Consider the following 22,023-nt stretch of genomic DNA (forward strand, 5'->3'; position numbering starts at 1 on the left):
GAGCAGGGCCGGGGGGGCGCTGGGGGGGTCCGCAGGGTCCAAAAATGGGGTGACCCCCCCCCCCTTAACCCCCCCCGGCGGCCCTGCCAGGGCGGGGGGGCTGTGCCCCGCTCGGCCCTGAGCTCACCGTGTCCCCCCTGGGGGTGGGGGGGTCCCCAAGGAGGCTGAAGGGACCCTCCCGTCCCTGTGCCCCCTCCCCAGATAAAGGAGAGCCCTCACCGCTGGGCCGGGCCGCTCCTCGGGGGGTCCCCAACACCTCCGGGACCCCCGGGACGCCCCACGGGGAGGCTCCAGCCCGGGGGGGAAGGGGGGGGATCATCGCCACCGTGTCCCCTCCCCAGCCCCCGGGGTGACCCTGGCTCCCCGCACCGGGAGGGGCTGGACCCCCCTCCCACCCCCCATCGCTGCCCCATCCCCGGGGTTTGGGGGGTCCCCCGTGCCCGGCTGGGCTGCTGCTCCCCCTGAATCCCCCCGCGGTGACCCCGCAGCCCCCCCGGGGTGGGTTTGTGGCATCATCGGCAGGGGCAGCGCTCCCCGCTCGGCGCCTGCGCTGGCAGCTCCGCCGGAGCCTCCTCCGGCCTGCCACGGCCCGAACTGGGGGTGTCCCCCCCTCCCCTCCCCGGGCTGCCCCCGGAGCCCCCCCAGAGCCGAGCGAGCCCCGCACCCATGGGCTGAACTCACCCGGCATCCTCCAGCGCCGGGAGCCGCCGGCGCAGCCCGGCCTGGGGCTTGCGGGAGACAAAACCCCCCCAAAAAAATAACCCAAACCCCTTCGGCGTGGTGCCGGGGGGGTCAGCGAGCCCCCCGGGACCCCGTGAGGGACCCCCCGGTTCGCCCCGAGGAGCTGCGGAGCCGCCGGCCCCGGTGTGAGGAGCGACAGCGCCGGTAGCAGCAGGTGGGGGGGGCGGCTGGGAGGGATTTTTTGGGGGGGCTGGGGTGAGGTTTGAGCGGATCCTGCGGGGTTTGGGGTAACTTGGGGGACCCCCCCCCCATCCTTTTCCCTTCGGGATGGGGCTGTCCCCGTGTCCCCGCCTGTCCCTTTGCCCCCTCTGGCACTGGCACTTCCCACCTTTGCCCGGGGCGGTTCGTGAGTGTCGGGGTTCCGGGGAGGTGAGTGGGGCACCCCCAAATCCTGCTGCTCTCCCCCCGCTGCCCCCCCAGGGTGTGCCAGGCCCAGCCCCTGCCCCACTGGGCTCGGGGGAAGAACCCCTGAGGGCCCTTCGAGAGCGGGGAGGGACCCCCCGCTTCTTCCCCCCCTTGGTTTTGGGGGATCCCCCGGGCGGGAATGGCACCGGCACTGCCCTGACCCCCCTGTGCCACCCCAGGGATGGGATCTGGGGGCACCCCGGGGGTCCCTGTGAAGGTGGGCACTGCCCTGACCCCGTGTGGATCCCAAAAATGGGATCTGGGGGTATCCTGGGGGTCCCCATCTATGGCACTGCCCTGACCCCCCTGTGCCACCCCAGAGATGGGATCTGGGGGTATCCTGGGGGTCCCTGTGAATGTCGGCACTGCCCTGATCCCCTGTGCCACCCCAGGGCTGGGTCTGGGGGTGTTCTGGGGGTCCCTGTGAATGTCGGCACTGCCCTGACCTCCTGTGCAATCCCTCAAAAGTTTTGGGGGTACCCTGGGGGTCCCTGGCTGGGCACTGCCTGACCCCCTGTGCCACCCCAGGGCTGTGTCTGGGGGCACCCCGGGGTTCCCTGTGAATGTGAGCACTGCCCTGACCCCCCTGTGTCACCCCAAAGATGGGATCTGGGGGCACCCCGGGGGTCCCTGTGAATGTGAGCACTGCCCTGACCCCCCTGTGTCACCCCAAAGATGGGATCTGGGGTCCCTGTGAAGGTGAACACTGCCATGGCCCCCCCTGTGCCATCCCTCAAATGTCTTTGGCGGTGTCCTGGGGGGTCTGACCCCCTGTGCCATCCCTCAAAAGTTTTGGGGGTACCTCGGGGGTCCCTGAGAATGTGAGCACTGCCCTGACCCCCCTGCACCACCCCAGTGACCGGATCTGTTTTCCCCCGTCCATCCCCGCTCCCGGCACTGCCCTGACCCCCTGTGCTATCCCTCAAATGTTTTGTGGGTACCCTGGGGGTCCCTGAGAATGTGAGCACTGCCCTGACCCCCTGTGCCACCCCAGGGCTGGGTCTGGGGGTGTTCTGGGGGTCCCTGAGAATGTGAGCACTGCCCTGACCCCCTGCACCACCCCAGTGAGCGGATCTGTTTTTCCCCGTCCATCCCCGCTCCCGGCACTGCCCTGACCCCCCTCTATCCCCCCCAGGTGCCCCCATGGCGTCGTTCCGCATCCGGCAGTACCAGGAGCAGGACTACGAGGCCGTCCGAGCTCTCTTTGCCCGCGGCATCCTGGAGCACGCTCCGGCCGGCTTCCGGCACGTGCTGCGGGCGTCGCGGGTGCGCCTGGCGCTGCTGGCCGTCTTCGTGGCCGCGCGGGCGGCCGCCGGCTCCTGGGTGCTGGGGCTGGGCGCGGTGGCGCTGGCGCTGGTGCTGCTGTGGCTGCTGGTGCGCTCGGTGTGCGCCGAGTACGTGCGCGAGGCGCTGGGCACCGACCTGTGCGACGTGGCCGGCGCCTACCTGCGCTCGCCCGACTGCCGCTTCTGGGTGGCCGAGGAGGGCGGCACGGTGGCGGGCATGGTGGCGGTGGAGCCGGCGGGCGGCGGCGAGCTGGAGCTGAGGAGGATGTCGGTGGGCCGGGAGCACCGGGGCCGAGGGTTGGCCCAGGCGCTGTGCCGGGAGGTGCTGGCCTTCGCCCGCGCCCGCGGTTACGGCGCCGTGGTGCTCAGCACCTCCGTGGTGCAGGTGGCGGCGCAGCGGCTCTACGAGGGCGTGGGGTTCCGTAGGGTGGGCGCTTCCTACCCCTCGCTGCTGGGCACCTTGCTGAACTTCCAGGTCCTGCGCTACCGCCACGATTTGGGGGACGGCGCCAAGTAGGGCCCGAGCGGCGCCTGGAACGGGCGGTGCCGCCCCGGGAGGAACCCCAAAACTGGCACAGGAGGTGGTGTCCTGGATGAAACCCCAAAACTGGCACAGGAGGTGTTGTCCTGGATGAAACCCCAAAACTGGCACAGGAGGTGTTGTCCTGGATGAAACCCCAAAACTGGCACAGGAGGTGTTGTCCTGGATGAAACCCCAAAACTGGTACAGGAGGTGTTGTCCTGGGAGAAACCCCAAAACTGGCACAGGAGGTGGTGTCCTGGATGAAACCCCAAAACTGGCACAGGAGGTGGTGTCCTGGATGAAACCCCAAAACTGGCACAGGAGGTGTTGTCCTGGGAGAAACCCCAAACCTGGAACGGGCGGTGCCGCCCCGGGAGGAACCCCAAACCTGGCACATGAGGCATTGTCCCAGGAGAAACCCCAAAACTGGCACACGAGGTGTTATTCTGTGAGAAACTCCAAACCTGACACACAAGGTGTTGCCCTGGGAGAAACCCCAAACCTGTTGCCCCAGGACAAACCCCAAACCTGGCACACGAGGCATTGCCCCGGGACAAACCCCAAACCTGGCACAGGAGGTGTTGTCCTGGGAGAAACCCCAAACCTGTTGCTTCAGGACAAACCCCAAATCTGTTGTCCTGGGACAAACCCCAAACCTGGCACAGGAGGTGTTGCTCCGGGACAAACCCCAAACGTGTTGCTCCAGGAGGAACCCCAAACCTGGCACAGGAGGTGTTGTCCCAGGACAAACCCCAAGCCTGTTGTCCCGGGACAAACCCCAAACCTGTTGTCCCGGGACAAACCCCAAACCTGGCACAGGAGGCGTTTCCCCAGCCCCGTGAGGCCGGGACTTGAGGCGCTGCCATGGCCCCAAAACCCAGCCCTGGGCTGCCAGGCATCACCCCAGCCTCAAACACAGAAATTAACAACTAGGAATGGCCTATAAAGAAATGCTTTGAGTAAAAAAGGGGCTACAAAACTCGTGTGAAGAGCTGAGTGCTCCCGTAAGGGCAGGAGGAGAATAAAGACTGAAGATAAGGAGTGAAATGAAATAAGTAAATTGGGCGCAGGATGAGGGGGTTCCTTCGATTCTTTGTGGATTCTTTGGATTCCTACTAATTTTAATAGGAAACAGGAACAAGCAGGGTTAGCAAATGAATATGTATTAGGCATATGGTGTAACCCTAGTCTGTAGAGAATAAAAAAAGGGAGAAAGGAGTCTCCGAGGTGTGCGTGCCTCAGGAGGAATGATCCCTCAGCGCTGAATAAATTCATACCTGCTCTCATAACTGCTCCGCCACTTCTGGAGTTTAACATCCGCGTGTCAGCGCCTTGGGGGAACGGGGGTCTTCTTATGGACACCTTGGGGAAAAGAGGCAATTGGGAACACACTCGGGGACTACGGAGATTTTGGGGGAGAGGGGAAATCTTTTGGGGACAGGCGACACTTTGGGGGACAGGCGACACTTTGGGGGACAAGGCCTGTGCCCTCACCCAAGATGGCGGCGGTTCCGCCTTCCTCCTTCCCTCACCCAAGATGGCGGCGGTTCCGCCTTCCCTCTGCCTCACCCAAGATGGCGGCGGTTCCGCCTTTCCATCTGCCCTCACCCAAGATGGCGGCGGTTCCGCCTTCCTCCTGCCCTCACTCAATATGGCGGCTGCTCCCTATTCACTTGCCCGTGCCCTTACCCAAGACGGCGCCGCCCAGGCCAGCGTCAGGACGTGACGTACACAGCGTAGCGCCGTGAGGGAAGCGCCGTGAGGGAAGCGCCGTGAGGGAAGCGCCGTGAGGGAAGCGCTGGGACCGCCGGGTCCGCCGGGTCCCGATCCCGGTTTCGGTCCCGGTTCTCCTCTCCCCATCCCGGTTCCCCCGTCCCGGCCGCGCCATGGATTGTTACACGGCCAACTGGAACCCGCTGGGCGAGGAGACCTTCTACCGGTGAGGGGCAGCGCGGGGGTCCCGGCTGTGTTTGGGGGGGGTCCCGGAGATGGCCGGGGCGGGGTTCGGGGCCTGGGCCGGGGTCTGTGGGGCCGCCTGGGGGTCCCGGGGGTCCTCACGAGTCTTGGGGGTCCCGGGGATGGCTGAAGGGTCCCGGGGTGTCTGTGGGGTTTTGAGGTTTCCCGGAGGGGTCTCGTGGATGTTTGGGCTGGCTGGGAAAGGGGTCCCGGGCATGGCTGGGGGGTCCCAGGGGGTGTCTTAGGGTGGAGGAGGCTCCTGTGGGGCGCTGGAGGGTCCCGAGGTGGGAGCGGCTCCTCGGGGTGGTCTGGGGCGTTCCTGGGGGTCTCTGGGGTTCCCAGGGGGGATTCGAGGAGCCTGGGATGTGTTGGGGTGTCCCAGGGCTGGTTTGGGGGTGGGCACCATCTGTGGTTCCTCCATCCCTGCGCCTGCTGATTGTCTGTCTGTCCATCCATCATCCATCATCATCATCCATCATCCATCCATCCATCCATCATCCATCCATCCATCCATCATCCATCCATCATCCATCATCCATCCATCATCCATCCATCCATCATCCATCCATCATCCATCCATCCATCATCCATCATCCATCCATCCATCATCCATCATCCATCCATCATCCATCCATCATCCATCCATCATCCATCCATCATCCATCATCCATCCATCATCCATCCATCATCCATCATCCATCCATCATCCATCATCCATCCATCATCCATCCATCATCCATCATCCATCCATCATCCATCCATCATCCATCCATCCATCATCCATCCATCATCCATCCATCCATCCATCATCCATCATCCATCCATCCATCCATCATCCATCCATCCATCCATCATCCATCCATCATCCATCATCCATCCATCATCCATCCATCCATCCATCATCCATCCATCCATCCATCCATCCATCATCCATCCATCCATCCATCATCCATCCATCATCCATCATCCATCCATCATCCATCCATCATCCATCCATCCATCATCCATCCATCATCCATCCATCCATCCATCATCCATCCATCATCCATCTATCCATCATCCATCATCCATCCATCCATCATCCATCCATCATCCATCATCCATCCATCATCCATCCATCCATCCATCATCCATCCATCATCCATCTATCCATCATCCATCATCCATCATCCATCCATCATCCATCCATCATCCATCCATCATCCATCCATCATCCATCCATCCATCATCCATCCATCATCCATCCATCATCCATCCATCATCCATCCATCATCCATCATCCATCCATCCATCATCCATCCATCATCCATCCATCCATCATCCATCCATCATCCATCATCCATCCATCCATCATCCATCCATCATCCATCCATCATCCATCCATCCATCCACCATCATCCATCCATCATCCATCCATCCATCCATCCATCATCCATCCATCCATCATCCATCCATCCATCCATCCATCCATCCATCATCCATCCATCATCCATCCATCCATCATCCATCATCCATCCATCCATCCATCATCCATCATCCATCCATCATCCATCATCCATCCATCATCCATCCATCCATCATCCATCCATCATCCATCCATCATCCATCCATCCACCATCATCCAACCATCCGTCCATCATCCATCCATCATCCATCCATCCATCCATCCATCATCCATCCATCATCATCCATCATCCATCCATCATCCATCCCATCTGTGTCTCTGCAGGAAGCTGGAGCTCTACTCCATGGAATGGGGGCTGCGGGAGGACCTGCGTGACTGCGTGGTGGCAGCTGCCCCCTATGGGGGTCCCATAGGTGGGTGCAGCCCCCCCGGACCCCGCCCCCATCCGGGGCTGTGCCGGTGACAGCTCCGGGAATGTCCCCTCCTTCTCCCAGCTCTGCTGAGGAATTCCCGGCGGGACAAGACCCCCGGTGCCCGCCCGCTCCTGGAGATCTACACGTCCTCAGGGCTGCTCCTGGCCAGCGTCCCGGTGAGCCGGGAGGGGACGGACAGCCCGGGTTTGGGGACGGACAGCCCGGGTTTGGGGACGGACAGCCCAGGTTTGGGGACAGATACCCCGGGTTTGGGGACAGACAGCCCGGGTTTGGGGACGGACAGCCCGGGTTTGGGGACAGACAGCCCGGGTTTGGGGACAGACAGCCCGGGTTTGGGGACAGACAGCCCGGGTTTGGGGACGGACAGCCCAGGTTTGGGGACAGATACCCCGGGTTTGGGGACAGACAGCCCGGGTTTGGGGACAGACAGCCCGGGTTTGGGGAGGGGGGAAGAGGGAGCTGCCCTGGGCTGGAGGAAGAGGATGGGATGGGGTTTGGAGCAGGAGAACCCTGTCGCTGGTGGTCAGGGATGGGATGGAGGATGGGATGAAGGATGGGATGAAGGATGGGATGAAGGATGGGATGGAGGATGGGATGGAGGATGGGATGGAGGATGGGATGGAGGATGGGATGGAGGATGGGATGGAGGATGGGATGGAGGATGGGATGGAGGATGGGATGGAGGACGGGATGGAGGACGGGATGGAGGACGGGATGGAGGACGGGATGGAGGACGGGATGGAGGACGGGATGGAGGACGGGATGAAGGACGGGATGGAGGACGGGATGGAGGACGGGATGGAGGACGGGATGGAGGACGGGATGGAGGACGGGATGGAGGACGGGATGGAGGACGGGATGAAGGACGGGATGGAGGACGGGATGGAGGACGGGATGGAGGACGGGATGGAGGACGGGATGGAGGACGGGATGGAGGACGGGATGGAGGACGGGATGGAGGACGGGATGGAGGATGGGATGGAGGATGGGATGGAGGACGGGATGGAGGATGGGATGGAGGATGGGATGGAGGATGGGATGAAGGATGGGATGAAGGATGGGATGGGGTTTGGAGCAGGAGAACCCTGTCCCTGGTGCCCCAGGGGTGGGATGGGAGGATGGGATGGAGTTTGGAGCCACAGGAACGTTCTCCTCTCCCCTGCCAGGGGCTGGGGGGGACATGGGGACAGTGCCACACCTGCAGGGACATGCAGAGCCAGGGCAGGTGGGGTGCTGGAGCTCTGGATGAGGTGTTGGAACTCACGGTGAGGTGTCCAAGCTGTGGGTGAGGTGTTGGACCTCTGGATGAGGTGCTGGATTTTTGGATGAGTGCTGAACCTCTGGATGAGGTTCAGGAGCTCTGGACGATGTTCTGGAGCTGTGGACAAGGTTCTGGAGCTCTGGGTGAGGTTCTGGATCTCACAGTGAGGTTCTGGAGCTCTGGATGAGGTTCTGGAGCTCTGGATGAGGTTCTGGAGCTCTGGGTGAGGTTCTGGAGCTCACAGTGAGGTTCTGGAGCTCACAGTGAGGTTCTGGAGCTCTGGATGAGGTTCTGGAGCTCACAGTGAGGTTCTGGAGCTCTGGATGAGGTTCTGGAGCTCACAGTGAAGTTCTGGAGCTCGGGATGAGGTTCTGGATCTCACAGTGAGGTTCTGGAGCTCACGGTGAGGTTCTGGAGCTGCGGGTGAGGTTCTGGAGCTCACAGTGAGGTTCTGGAGCTCACAGTGAGGTTCTGGAGCTGTGGGTGAGGTTCTGGAGCTCACAGTGAGGTTCTGGAGCTCACAGTGAGGTTCTGGAGCTGCGGGTGAGGTTCTGGAGCTCTGGGTGAGGTTCTGGAGCTGTGGATGAGGTGTCCCAGCTCTGGGTGAGGTTCTGGAGCTGCGGGTGAGGTTCTGGAGCTGTGGGTGAGGTTCTGGAGCTCACGGTGAAGTTCTGGAGCTGTGGGTGAAGTTCTGGAGCTCACGGTGAGGTTCTGGTGGTTCCGCAGTGGAAGAGCGGGCGGCTGGTGCAGCTGGGCTGGACGGCAGGAGAGGACCTGCTGTGCATCCAGGAGGACGGGACGGTGCTGGTGTACAGCCTGCTGTGCGAGTTCCGACGGCACTTCAGCATGGGCAACGTCAGCGGCCGGGATCGGGAGCGGGGATTGGGGTTTGGGATTGGGGTTTGGGATCGGGATCAGGATCGGGATCGGGATCGGGGGTTGGGGTTTGGGATTGGGGTTTGGGATCGGGATTGGGGTTTGGGATCGGGATCGGGATCGGGGTTTGGGGTCTGGGGTTTGGGATTGGGGTTTGGGATCGGGATTGGGGTTTGGGATCGGGATTGGGATTGGGGTCTGGGGTTTGGGATTGGGGTTTGGGATCGGGATTGGGGTTTGGGATCGGGATTGGGATTGGGGTTTGGGGTTTGGGATTGGGGTTTGGGATCGGGGTTTGGGGTTTGGGATCGGGGTTTGGGGTTTGGGATCGGGATTTGGGATCGGGATTGGGGTTTGGGATCGGGGTTTGGGGTTTGGGATTGGGGATCGGGATTGGGATTGGGGTTTGGGGTTTGGGATCGGGGTTTGGGATCGGGATCGGGGTTTGGGATCGGGGTTTGGGGTTTGGAATCGGGGTTTGGGATTGGGGATCGGGATCGGGATTGGGGTTTGGGATCGGGGTTTGGGGTTTGGGATTGGGGTTTGGGATCGGGATTGGGGATCGGGATTGGGGTTTGGGGTTTGGGATTGGGGATCGGGATTGGGGTTTGGGATTGGGGATTTGGGATTTTGGGATGGAATTTGGGATTTTGGGATTTGGGATTTGGGATTTTGGGATGGAATTTGGGATTTTGGGATTTGTGGTTTGGGATTTGGGATTTGTGGTTTGGGATTTGGGATTTGGGGTGGGACAGGTGGGAAGGGACCTTAAATCCCGTCCCGTTCCAGCCCTGCCATGGGCAGGGACACGTCCCCCCAGCCCGGGCTGCTCCAGGCCTGGCCTTGGGCACTTCCGGGGATCCGGGAGCACCCACAGCTTCCGTGGGAATTCCATCCCGGAATTCCATCCCGGAATTCCTTCCCGAGAATCCCCCAGCTCCCCTTTCCCCTCCTCGGGTGCCCGGGGGGGTTTGGGGGGTGCGGAATCGACCCCGGGGGGAGCCGGGGGCGGAAAGAGCCGGAACCCGGGGGGGGGGGGCAGAGCCTGCCGCTCCTCAGTGTCCCCACAGTGTCCCCTCAGTGTGTCCCCAGTGTGTCCCCAGTGTGTCCCCAGTGTCCCCAGTGTGTCCCCAGTGTCCCCACAGTGTCCCCAGTGTGTCCCCAGTGTCCCCACAGTGTCCCCACAGTGTCCCCAGTGTGTCCCCAGTGTCCCCAATGTGTCCCCAGTGTCCCCAGTGTCCCCAGTGTCCCCAGTGTCCCCAGTGTCCCTGTCCCCGCAGGAGGTGCTCCAGTGTCCCCAGTGTCCCCAGTGTCCCCACAGTGTGTCCCCAGTGTCCCCAGTGTCCCCAATGTGTCCCCAGTGTCCCCAGTGTCCCTGTCCCCGCAGGAGGTGCTCCAGTGTCCCCAGTGTCCCCAGTGTCCCCACAGTGTGTCCCCAGTGTCCCCAGTGTCCCCAATGTGTCCCCAGTGTCCCCAGTGTCCCTGTCCCCGCAGGAGGTGCTCCAGTGTCCCCAGTGTCCCCAGTGTCCCCAGTGTCCCCACAGTGTGTCCCCAGTGTCCCCAATGTGTCCCCAGTGTCCCCAGTGTGTCCCCAGTGTCCCCAGTGTCCCCAGTGTCCCCAGTGTCCCCACAGTGTGTCCCCAGTGTCCCCAATGTGTCCCCAGTGTCCCCAGTGTCCCTGTCCCCGCAGGAGGTGCTCCAGTGTCCCCAGTGTCCCCAGTGTGTCCCCAGTGTCCCTGTCCCCTCAGGAGGTGCTCCAGTGTCCCCACAGTGTGTCCCCAGTGTGTCCCCAGTGTCCCCAGTGTATCCCCAGTGTCCCCAGTGTATCCCCAGTGTCCCCAGTGTCCCCCCAGTGTCCCCAGTGTCCCTGTCCCTGCAGGAGGTGCTCCAGAACCACGTGCTGGAGGCTCAGGTGTTCCACACGGAGTTCGGGACGGGCGTGGCCATCCTGACCGGGGCCCTGCGCTTCTCCCTGGCCACCAACATCGAGGACCTCAAACTGCGCCGCCTGCCCGACATCCCTGGTGGGTGGCACCTGTCCCCATGTCCCCATGGCCCCATGTCCCCCTGGCCCTGTGTCACCTGGCCCTGTGTCCCCTGTCCTCTTGTCCCAGGTGTCATGGGGTGTCCCTGTGTCCCAGCTGTCCCAGCTGTCCCAGCTGTCCCTGTCCCAGCTGTCCCAGCTGTCCCAGCTGTCCCTGTCCCAGCTGTCCCTGTCCCAGCTGTCCCTGTCCCTGTCCCAGCTGTCCCTGTCCCTGTCCCAGCTGTCCCTGTCCCAGCTGTCCCTGTCCCAGCTGTCCCAGCTGTCCCAGCTGTCCCAGCTGTCCCTGTCCCAGCTGTCCCTGTCCCAGCTGTCCCTGTCCCCTGTCCCTGTCCCAGCTGTCCCTGTCCCCATCCCTGTCCCCATCCCTGTCCCAGCTGTCCCAGCTGTCCCAGCTGTCCCTGTCCCCGCAGGGCTGCAGAAGCCCCCGTCCTGCTGGTCCGTGCTGTCCCAGGACAGGGTGACCGTGGTGCTGCTGGCCCTGGGACAGGAGCTCTTCCTGCTGGACAGCACCTCCTGCTCCGTGCTGGTGAGGGACACCTGGCCCCGCTGGCCCCATGTCCCACTGGCCCCATGTCCCCATGTCCCCATGGCCCCATGTCCCCATGGCCCCACTGTCCCCATGTCCCCATGGCCCCATGTCCCCATGGCCCCACTGGCCCCATGTCCCACTGGCCCCATGTCCCCATGTCCCCATGGCCCCATGTCCCCATGGCCCCACTGTCCCCATGTCCCCATGGCCCCATGTCCCCATGGCCCCACTGGCCCCATGTCCCCACTGGCCCCGCTGGCCCCATGTCCCCATGTCCCCACTGTCCCCATGTCCCCACTGGCCCCATGTCCCCATGGCCCCATGGCCCCATGGCCCCATGGCCCCACTGGCCCCAGGGATGCTCCCAGGTCATTTTCCTATTCCATGGGATGCTCCCAAACCCATTCCCTGTCCCCAGGGATGCTCCCAAATCCTCTCCTGTCCCCAGGGATGCTCCCAAATCCTCTCCCCGTCCCCAGGGATGCTCCCAGCTCCTCTCCCTGTCCCCAGGGATGCTCCCAAACCCATTCCCTGTCCCCAGGGATGCTCCCAAACCCATTCCCTGTCCCCAGGGATGCTCCCAAATCCTCTCCTGTCCCCAGGGATGCTCCCAGCTCCTTTCTCCGTCCCCAGGGACCCTCCCCACTCCCCCCCCTCTCTCCCACCCCTCCCTGCCGCTCTCCCAGCAGCAGTGTGGATAAGAGCCGAGGGCTGGGTGGCCGGGAAGGGCCCCCCATTCCGAGCACGTCACTTGGGGGGTCACCCTGAGTGTCCCCCGGTGTCCCCCCTGTCGTGGCCAGGCGCCCCCCGGGCTGAGCCCCTCGGCGGGGCCGTTCCTGCACATGGCCGTGTCCTTCACCCACCGGCACCTCGCGCTCTTCTCCGACTCCGGCACCGTCTGGATGGGACCGGCCTCGCTCAAGGTGAGCCCCCCTGGCCTGGGGGTCCCTGGGGGTCCCTGGGGGGGTCCCTGGGGGGGTCAGACCACCCCCCATCCCAGAGCTGCTGCTGGTGCTTTCCCTCTCTCCCAAACCCAACCCTTTTCCTTTTCCTTTTCCTTTTCCTTTTCCTTTTCCTTTTTTTCCCCTTTTTTCCCCTTTTTTTTCCCTTTTTCCCCTTTCCTTTTCCTTTTCCCTGACACTGGAATATTTCCCACCTTTCCCAGAGCTCTGATCCCTTCCAGAGCCACACCTGGAATCTCCCAGACCCCTCCAGGTGTATCCCAAACCCCTCCAGGTGTATCCCAAACCCCTCCAGGTGTATCCCAAACCCCTCCAGGTGTATCCCAAACCTCTCCAGGTGTATCTGAACCCCTCCAGGTGTATCTGATCCCCTCCAGGTGTATCTGATCCCCTCCAGGTGTATCTGATCCCCTCCAGGTGTATCCCAGACCCCTCCAGGTGTACCCCAGACCCCTCCAGGTGTATCCCACACCCCTCCAGGTGTATCCCACACCCCTCCAGGTGTATCCCAGACCCCTCCAGGTGTATCTGATCCCCTCCAGGTGTATCCCAGACCCCACCAGGTGTATCTGATCCCCTCCAGGTGTATCCCAGACCTTTCCAGGTGTATCCCAGACCCCTCCAGGTGTATCCCAGACCCCTCCAGGTGTATCCCAAACCCCTCCAGGTGTATCTGATCCCCTCCAGGTGTATCTGATCCCCTCCAGGTGTATCCCAAACCCCTCCAGGTGTATCCCAGACCCCTCCAGGTGTATCTGATCCCCTCCAGGTGTATCCCAGACCCCTCCAGGTGTATCTCAAACCCCTTTCCTCTCCCACAGGAGAAATTCTCTGACTTTAACACCGGCATCCGCTCCCCTCCCAAGCAGATGGTTTGGTGAGCTGGGGGTTCCCTCAGGGGATCCCAGGAATTTGGGATCCAGGGATTTGGGGGATCCCAGGAATTTGGGGGTTCTTTTGGGGGATCCCAGGGATTGGGGGTTAAGGGATTTGGGGATCCCAGGGTTGTGGGATCCCAGGAATTTGGGGATCTCAGGGATTTGAGATTCCAGGATTTGGGGGATCCCAGGGATTTGGGGGATCCCAGGATTTGGGATTCCCAGGATTTGGGATGGCAGGGGTTTGGGATTCCCAGGATTTGGGATTCTCAGGATTTGGGGTTCCCTGGTTTTGGAATTCCCAGGATTTGGGATTCCCAGGATTTGGGATTCTCAGGATTTGGGGTTCCCTGGTTTTGGGATTCCCAGGATTTGGGATTCCCAGGATTTGGAATTCCCAGGATTTGGGATTCCCAGGATTTGGGATTCCCAGGATTTGGGATGGCAGGGGTTTGGGATTCCCAGGATTTGGGATTCTCAGGGTTTGGGATTCTCAGGATTTGGAGATCCCAGGATTTGGGATTCCCAGGATTTGGGATCCTAGGATTTGGGATTCCCAGAATTTGGGATGGCAGGATTTGGGATTCCCAGGATTTGGGATGGCAGGGGTTTGGGATTCTCAGGATTTGGGATTCTCAGGATTTGGGATTCTCAGGATTTGGGATTCCCAGGATTTGGGATCCCAGGATTTGGGATTCCCAGGATTTGGGATGGCAGGGGTTTGGGATTCCCAGGATTTGGAGATCCCAGGATTTGGAATTCCCAGGATTTGGGATTCCCAGGATTTGGGATTCTCAGGATTTGGGATGGCAGGGGTTTGGGATTCCCAGGATTTGGGATTCTCAGGGTTTGGGATTCTCAGGATTTGGGATCCCAGGATTTGGGATTCCCAGGATTGGGGGATTCCCAGGATTGGGGGTTCCCAGGATTTGGGATTCCCAGGATTTGGGGTGCCAGGGGTTTGGGATTCTCAGGATTTGGGATTCCCAGGATTTGGGGTGCCAGGGGTTTGTCTCGGCAGGTGCACGCGGCCCCGGAGCCGGCACCGTGCCGTGGTGCTGGCCTGGGAGCGGCAGCTGATGGTGGTGGGAAATTCCTCGGAGAGCATCCGGTATCCTTCGGGAGCGGGGAGCGCTCCTGGCGCTGCTGCCACCCCCAGGGATGATCCCAGAATTCCCTGTCCCCAGGGATCCTCCCAGGAATTCCCTGTCCCCAGGGATCATCCCAGGAATTCCCTGTCCCCAGGGATCATCCCAGGAATTCCCTGTCCCCAGGGGTGATCCCAGGAATTCCCTGTCCCCAGGGGTGATCCCAGGAATTCCCTGTCCCCAGGGATCATCCCAGGAATTCCCTGTCCCCAGGGATGATCCCAGGAATTCCCTGTCCGCAGGGGTGATCCCAGGAATTCCCTGTCCCCAGGGATCATCCCAGGAATTCCCTGTCCCCAGGGATCATCCCAGGAATTCCCTGTCCCCAGGGATCCTCCCAGGAATTCCCTGTCCCCAGGGATCATCCCAAGGAATTCCCTGTCCCCAGGGATCCTCCCAGGAATTCCCTGTCCCCAGGGGTGATCCCAGGAATTCCCTGTCCCCAGGGATCATCCCAGGAATTCCCTGTCCCCAGGGATCCTCCCAGGAATTCCCTGTCCCCAGGGATGATCCCAAGGAATTCCCTGTCCCCAGGGATCCTCCTAGGAATTCCCTGTCCCCAGGGATGCTCCCAGCTCCTTTCCCTGTCCCCAGGGATCATCCCAGGAATTCCCAGTCCCCAGGGATGATCCCAAGGAATTCCCTGTCCCCAGGGGTGTTCCCAGACCCTTCCCCGTGTCCCAGCCCTTCCCCATTCCCGGGATTTCCCTCGCTGGGCGCCGCCGTGGCTCCTTAGCCGGATCCCAGCTTTGTCCTGGATGAGGATTCGCACCTGGTGCCGGAGCTGGACGGGGTCCGGATCCTGTCCCGCTCCTCCCACGAGTTCCTGCACGAGATCCCAGGTGGGGATCCCGGCACGGGAATTCCCTGTGGAATCTCCATCCCTGGCAGTGTCCAAGGCCGGGCTGGGATGGATTTGGATCCATTGGGATGGTGGGAGCTGTCCCTGCCCACGGATGGGGTGGGAATTGCTGGGATTTAAGGTCCTTTCCAACAAAAAGCTCTGGGATTTGGGAGCCCCTCTGCTCTGGGAGAGCTGGGAATGCTCCCCTGGAGAAGGGAGAAATCCAGGGAATCTCAGAGTCCCTGCAGGAGCTCCAGGACAGCCGGAATTTGGGAAAGGGCTGCAGGGCCAGGAGCCAGGGAATGGCTTCCAGTGGGAAAGGGGAGATTGGGCTGGGATCTTGGCAAGGAATTCCCAGATTTCCTGTGGATCCCTGGCAGCACCCAAGGCCAGGCTGGACTTTGGGATTGGATCCAGCTGGGACGGCGGGAGGCGTTGGGTTGGAATGGGACGATGGAAGATGATGATGGGATGGTGGGAGGTGATGGTGGGACGGTGGGAGGTGATGATGGGATGGGATGGTGGGAGGTGATGATGGGATGGGATGGTGGGAGGTGATGATGGGATGGGATGGTGGGAGGTGATGATGGGACGGTGGGAGGTGATGATGGGATGGGATGGTGGGAGGTGATGATGGGACGGTGGGAGGTGATGATGGGATGGGATGGTGGGAGGTGATGGTGGGATGGGACGGTGGGAGGTGATGATGGGACGGTGGGAGGTGATGATGGGATGGTGGGAGGTGATGGTGGGACGGTGGGAGGTGATGATGGGATGGGATGGTGGGAGGTGATGATGGGATGGTGGGAGGTGATGATGGGATGGTGGGAGGTGATGATGGGATGGTGGGAGGTGATGATGGGATGGTGGGAGGTGATGATGGGATGGGACGGTGGGAGGTGATGGTGGGACGGTGGGAGGTGATGGTGGGACGGTGGGAGGTGATGATGGGACGGTGGGAGGTGATGGTGGGACGGTGGGAGTTGATGGGTTGGAATGGGATGGTGGGAGGTGATGATGGGATGGGATGGTGGGAGGTGATGATGGGATGGGACGGTGGGAGGTGATGATGGGACGGTGGGAGGTGATGATGGGATGGTGGGAGGTGATGATGGGACGGTGGGAGGTGATGATGGGATGGGATGGTGGGAGGTGATGATGGGACGGTGGGAGGTGATGATGGGATGGGATGGTGGGAGGTGATGATGGGACGGTGGGAGGTGATGATGGGATGGGATGGTGGGAGGTGATGATGGGATGGTGGGAGGTGATTATGGGATGGGACGGTGGGAGGTGATGATGGGATGGTGGGAGGTGATTATGGGATGGTGGGACGGTGGGAGGCGTTTGGGTTGGAATGGGACTGTGGGAGGTGTTTGGGTTGGAATGGGACGGGATTCAGGATCCCTTCCCACCCCAATTCCAGGATTCCATGGAGGAGTCCAAGCAGGAGCGGCCTGGATCCTTTCCAGGCTGCCGTGGCTGGGGATGGGCTGGGATTTAAGATCCCGAATTCCCGGATGCAGGGGATGGGCGGCTCCGCCCCCCTCAGCCCGTTTATCCCATTTATCCCGTCCCTGCAGAAGCCAGCCAGGAGATTTTCCGGATCGCGTCCATGGCTCCGGGCGCTCTCCTCCTGGAGGCACAGAAGGAATACGAGGTGATCCCGCATTCCCAAGGATCCTGAGGGGCCGGATCCCGGCTTCCCAGTGCCTCCCAGTGCATCCCAGTGCTCCCAGCGCCTCCCAGTGCATCCCAGTGCCTCCCAGTGCATCCCAGTGCATCCCAGTGCATCCCAGTGCCTCCCAGTGCATCCCAGTGCATCCCAGTCCTTCCCAGTGCCTCCCAGTGCATCCCAGTGCCTCCCAGTGCATTCCAGTGCATCCCAGTCCTTCCCAGTGCCTCCCAGTGCATCCCAGTGCCTCCCAGTGCATCCCAGTGCATCCCAGTCCTTCCCAGTGCCTCCCAGTGCCTCCCAGTGCCTCCCAGTGCCTCCCAGTGCTTCCCAGTGCCTCCCAGTGCCTCCCAGTGCCTCCCAGTGCTTCCCAGTGCCTCCCAGTGCCTCCCAGTGCCTCCCAGTGCCTCCCAGTGCCTCCCAGTGCTCCCAGTGCCTCCCAGTGCCTCCCAGTGCTTCCCAGTGCCTCCCAGCTCCTCCCAGTGCATCCCAGTGCATCCCAACACTTCCCAGCTCCCCCCAGCTCCCCCCAGCTCCCCCCAGCTCCCCCCAGCTCCGCTTTTCCTGCAGAAGCAGAGCCAGAAAGCCGACGAGTACCTGCGGGAGATCCGGGAGCAGCAGCTGCTCCCCGAGGCCGTGGGCCAGTGCATCGAGGCCGCGGGCTACGAGCACGAGCCCGAAACGCAGAAATCCCTGCTGAGGGTGAGCCCGGCACCATCCCGGTCCTTCCCTGTCCCTTGGGGTGTTCCGGATCCTTCCTTACCCCATGGAATGTTCCAGGTCCTTCCCTGTCCCATGGGATGTTCCGGATCCTTCCCTGTCCCTTGGGGTGTTCCGGATCCTTCCTCATCCCATGGAATGTTCCAGATCCTTCCTTGTCCCATGGAATGTTCCGGATCCTTCCCTGTCCCATGGAATGTTCCGGATCCTTCCCTGTCCCATGGAATGTTCCGGATCCTTCCCTGTCCCTTGGGATGTTCCAGATCCTTCCTCATCCCATGGAATGTTCCAGATCCTTCCCTGTCCCTTGGGGTGTTCCAGATCCTTCCCTGTCCCATGGGATATTCCAGATCCTTCCCTGTCCCTTGGAATGTTCCAGATCCTTCCCTGTCCCATGGAATGTTCCAGATCCTTCCCTGTCCCTTGGGGTGTTCCAGATCCTCTCCCTGTCCCATGGGATGTTCCATCTCCTTTTCCCATCCCATGGAATGTTCCAGATCCTTTCTGTGTCCCATGGGATGTTCCAGATCCTTCCTTATCCCATGGAATGTTCCAGATCCTCTTCCTGTCCCATGGGATGTTCCCAGCCCCTTTCCCTGTCCCATGGAATGTTCCAGATCCTTTTTGTGTCCCATGGAATGTTCCAGATCCTTCTTTATCTCAGGGGATATTCCCAGCTCCTTTTCCCATCCCATGGAATGTTCCAGATCCTTTCTGTGTCCCATGGGATGTTCCAGATCCTCTTCCTGTCCCATGGAATGTTCCAGATCCTCTTCCTGTCCTATGGGATGTTCCAGATCCTTTTTGTGTCCCATGGAATGTTCCAGATCCTTTTTGTGTCCCATGGAATGTTCCAGATCCTTCTTTATCTCAGGGGATATTCTCAGCTCCTTTTCCTGTCCCATGGAATGTTCCAGATCCTTCCCTGTCCCACGGAATGTTCCAGATCCTCTTCCTGTCCCATGGGATGTCCCATGGGATTTCCCGTCCCCAGGGGTTCTCCCTCTCTCCAGGAGGAGGAGGAGGAGGAGGAGGCCGAAGGATTTTCCCGCTGCTTTTCCCGCAGGCCGCTTCCTTCGGGAAGTGTTTCCTGGACAAGTTCCCTCCGGAGAGCTTCGTGCGCATGTGCCAGGACCTGCGGGTCCTCAACGCCGTCCGCGACTACCAGATCGGGATCCCGCTCACCTTCACCCAGTATCCTCCTGCTGGAGATCCTCCTGGAGATCCTCCTGCTGGAGATCCTCCTGCTGGAGATCCTCCTGCTGGAGATCCTCCTGGAGATCCTCCTGCTGGAGATCCTCCTGCTGGAGATCCTCCTGCTGGAGATCCTCCTGGAGATCCTCCTGCTGGAGATCCTCCTGCTGGAGATCCTCCTGCTGGAGATCCTCCTGCTGGAGATCCTCCTGCTGGAGATCCTGCTGGAGATCCTGCTGGAGATCCTGCTGGAGATCCTCCTGCGGGAGATCCTGCTCCTGGAGATCCTCCTGCTGGTGGAGATCCTCCTGGAGATCCTCCTGCTGGAGATCCTCCTGCGGGAGATCCTGCTCCTGGAGATCCTCCTGCTGGTGGAGATCCTCCTGGAGATCCTCCTGCTGGAGATCCTCCTGGAGAGAGATCCTGCTGGAGATCCTCCTGGAGATCCTTCTGGAGATCCCTCAAAGATCCCTCCTGGAGGTCCCAGCTGGAGGTCCTCCTGGAGATCCCTCTGGAGATCCTGCCGGATCTCAGACATCCCTCTGGAGATCCCTCTGGAGATCCCTCTGGAGATCCTGCCGGATCTCAGAGATCGTCCTGGAGATCCCTCTGGAGATCCCTCTGGAGATCCCTCTGGAGATCCTGCTGGAGATCCTGCTGGATCTCAGAGATCCCTCTGGAGATCCTGCTGGAGATCCCTCTGGAGATCCTGCCGGATCTCAGAGATCCCTCTGGAGATCCCTCTGGAGATCCCTCTGGAGATCCCTCTGGAGATCCCTCTGGAGATCCTGCTGGATCTCAGAGATCCCTCTGGAGATCGCTCTGGAGATCCCTCTGGAGATCCTGCTGGATCTCAGAGATCCCTCTGGAGGTCCCTCCCGGGGCGGGATCGGGTCCCTCGGGGGTGTTGTGATCCCGGTTGTCCCTTGACTGTCCCCACAGGTACAAGCAGCTCACCATCGAGGTGCTGCTGGACAGGTGGGGGCTCCCGAGCCTGCCCGCGGCTCCCGTCCCAAATTCCCGTCCCAAATTCCCATCCCCCATTCCCATCCCCCATTCCCATCCCAAATTCCCATCCCAAATTCCCGTCCCAAATTCCCATCCCAAATTCCCCATCCCAAATTCCCCGTCCCAAATTCCCATCCCAAATTCCCATCCCAAATTCCCCATCCCAAATTCCCCATCCCAAATTCCCCATCCCAAATTCCCATCCCAAATTCCCATCCCAAATTCCCCATCCCAAATTCCCCATCCCAAATTCCCCATCCCAAATTCCCCATCCCAAATTCCCATCCCAAATTCCCATCCCAAATTCCCATCCCAAATTCCCCATCCCCCATTCCTGAGCAGCTCCAAGCCCTTGGGATCCTCCCAAACCCAACCCAGCTCCTCAACCCCTTGTGCCCCACAGTGTCCCCTGTCCCCACAGTGTGTCCCCTGTCCCCCCTGTGTCCCCTGTCCTCCCCTGTGTCCCCCTGTCCCCCTCTGTGTCCCCTGTCCCCCTCTGGTGTCCCCTGTCCCCTCTGTGTCCCCTGTCCCCCTGTGTCCCCCTGTCCCCTCTGTGTCCCCTGTCCCCCTCTGTGTCCCCTGTCCCCTCTGTGTCCCCTGTCCCCCCTGTGTCCCCTGTCCCCTCTGTGTCCCCTGTCCCCCTCTGTGTCCCCTGTCCCCCCTGTGTCCCCTGTCCCCCTGTGTGTCCCCTGTCCCTACAGTGTCCCCCTGTCCCCTCTGTGTCCCCTGTCCCCCCCTGTGTCCCCTGTCCCCATCTGGTGTCCCCTGTTCCTACAGTGTCCCCCTGTCCCCTCTGTGTCCCCTGTCCCCACTGTGTCCCCTGTCCCCCCTGGTGTCCCCTGTCCCTACAGTGTCCCCCTGTCCCCCACTGTCCCCTCTCTTCCCAAAGTCCCCTCCATGTCCCCTGTTCCTTCCATATCCCCTGTCCCCTCTGTCCCGCCTGTCCCCCCTGACCCCGCTGTCCCCTGTGTCCCCCCTGACCCCGCTGTCCCCTCTGTCCCCCCTGTCCCCCCTGACCCCGCTGTCCCCTCTGTCCCCCCTGTCCCCTCTGACCCCGCTGTCCCCTGTGTCCCCCCTGTCCCCCCTGACCCCGCTGTCCCCTGTGTCCCCCCTGTCCCCTCTGACCCTGCTGTCCCCTGTGTCCCCCCTGTCCCCCCTGACCCCGCTGTCCCCTGTGTCCCCCCTGTCCCCCCTGACCCCGCTGTCCCCTCTGTCCCCCCCCGTCCCCCCTGACCCCGCTGTCCCCTGTGTCCCCCCTGTCCCCCCTGTCCCCCCTGACCCCGCTGTCCCCTCTGTCCCCTCTGTCCCCCCGACCCCGCTGTCCCCTGTGTCCCCCCTGTCCCCCCTGACCCCGCTGTCCCCTGTGTCCCCCCTGTCCCCTCTGACCCCGCTGTCCCCTGTGTCCGTGTCCCCAGGCTGGTCCTGCGCCGCCTGTACCCGCTGGCCATCCGCATCTGTGACTTCCTGCGGCTCCCGGCCATGCAGGGCGTCAGCCGCATCCTGGCACACTGGGCCTGCTACAAGGTGACACCTGCGACAGCTGGGGACAGCTGGGGACACCTGGGGACAGCTGGGGACACCTGGGGACACCTGGGACAGCTGGGGACAGCTGGAGACACCTGGGACAGCTGGGGACAGCTGGGGATAGCTGGGGACAGCTGGGGATAGCTGGGGACAGCTGGGCATACACCTGGGGACAGCTGGGGACACCTGGGGACAGCTGGGGATACACCTGGGGATAGCTGGGGACACCTGGGGACAGCTGGGGATACACCTGGGGATAGCTGGGGACAGCTGGGGATACACCTGAGGACACTTGGGGACACTCAGAGACACCTGGGGACAGCTGAGGACACTCCTGGGGACACCTGGGGACGCTCAGGAACACCTGGGGACACTCAGTGACACTCAGGGACCCCTGGGGACACTCGGGGACACTCCGGCTGTCCCCTCAGGTGCAGCAGAAGGACAAGTCTGACGAGGAGGTGGCCCAGGCCATCAACCTCAAGCTGGGGGACGCGGCCGGGATCTCCTACTCGGACATCGCCACACGCGCCCACGACTGCGGCCGCGCTGAGCTGGCCATCAAGGTGGGGACACCGGGTGACACAGGCTGGCCATCAAGGTGGGGACA

At 61.8% G+C, this 22,023-nt stretch overlaps 2 protein-coding genes across 6 annotated transcripts in view; both read left to right on the forward strand.

Annotated features, from left to right (window-relative positions):
- The first annotated feature begins 2,289 nt into the window (after window positions 1–2,289).
- NAT8 (N-acetyltransferase 8 (putative)) lies at window positions 2,290–4,244 on the forward strand. Its single transcript, XM_023948662.2, has one exon. The coding sequence runs from the start codon at window positions 2,290–2,292 to the stop codon at window positions 2,947–2,949; it is 660 nt and encodes a 219-aa protein (XP_023804430.2). The 3' UTR covers window positions 2,950–4,244.
- Window positions 4,245–4,343: 99 nt separating this feature from the next.
- The window catches only part of VPS16 (VPS16 core subunit of CORVET and HOPS complexes), a 29,354-nt gene continuing 11,674 nt past the window's right edge, over window positions 4,344–22,023 (forward strand). The window contains exons 1-17 of one of the 5 annotated variants that reach the window (XR_015287449.1): window positions 4,679–4,894; window positions 6,641–6,729; window positions 6,811–6,905; window positions 8,738–8,866; window positions 10,767–10,911; window positions 11,342–11,457; window positions 12,261–12,383; window positions 13,244–13,299; window positions 14,322–14,411; window positions 15,196–15,290; window positions 16,876–16,952; window positions 17,538–17,669; window positions 18,754–19,177; window positions 19,300–19,374; window positions 19,430–19,859; window positions 21,305–21,413; window positions 21,845–21,979. Coding sequence is in view for 2 of the 5 variants with exons in the window: in XM_086891126.1 (XP_086747252.1) it covers window positions 4,842–4,894; window positions 6,641–6,729; window positions 6,811–6,905; window positions 8,738–8,866; window positions 10,767–10,911; window positions 11,342–11,457; window positions 12,261–12,383; window positions 13,244–13,299; window positions 14,322–14,411; window positions 15,196–15,290; window positions 16,876–16,952; window positions 17,538–17,669; window positions 18,754–18,881; window positions 19,824–19,859; window positions 21,305–21,413; window positions 21,845–21,979 (1,608 nt within the window). In the remaining 3 variants the exon portion in view is untranslated. Of the gene's footprint in view, window positions 4,895–6,640; window positions 6,730–6,810; window positions 6,906–8,737; window positions 8,867–10,766; window positions 10,912–11,341; window positions 11,458–12,260; window positions 12,384–13,243; window positions 13,300–14,321; window positions 14,412–15,195; window positions 15,291–16,875; window positions 16,953–17,537; window positions 17,670–18,753; window positions 19,253–19,299; window positions 19,860–21,304; window positions 21,414–21,844; window positions 21,980–22,023 lie in introns of all 5 variants that reach the window. The other 4 variants (XM_086891126.1, XR_015287448.1, XR_015287447.1 and 1 more) reach the window with 4 other exon arrangements.

This window comes from Cyanistes caeruleus, chromosome 5 (assembly GCF_971803275.1).
Source record: "Cyanistes caeruleus chromosome 5, bCyaCae1.hap1.1, whole genome shotgun sequence".
Taxonomy (NCBI): domain Eukaryota; kingdom Metazoa; phylum Chordata; class Aves; order Passeriformes; family Paridae; genus Cyanistes; species Cyanistes caeruleus.

What these genes read in the sequence shown, in the direction of transcription:
- NAT8 (XM_023948662.2), top strand. Translation starts at nt 2,290, where the DNA reads ATGGCGTCGTTCCGCATCCGGCAGTACCAGGAGCAGGACTACGAGGCC.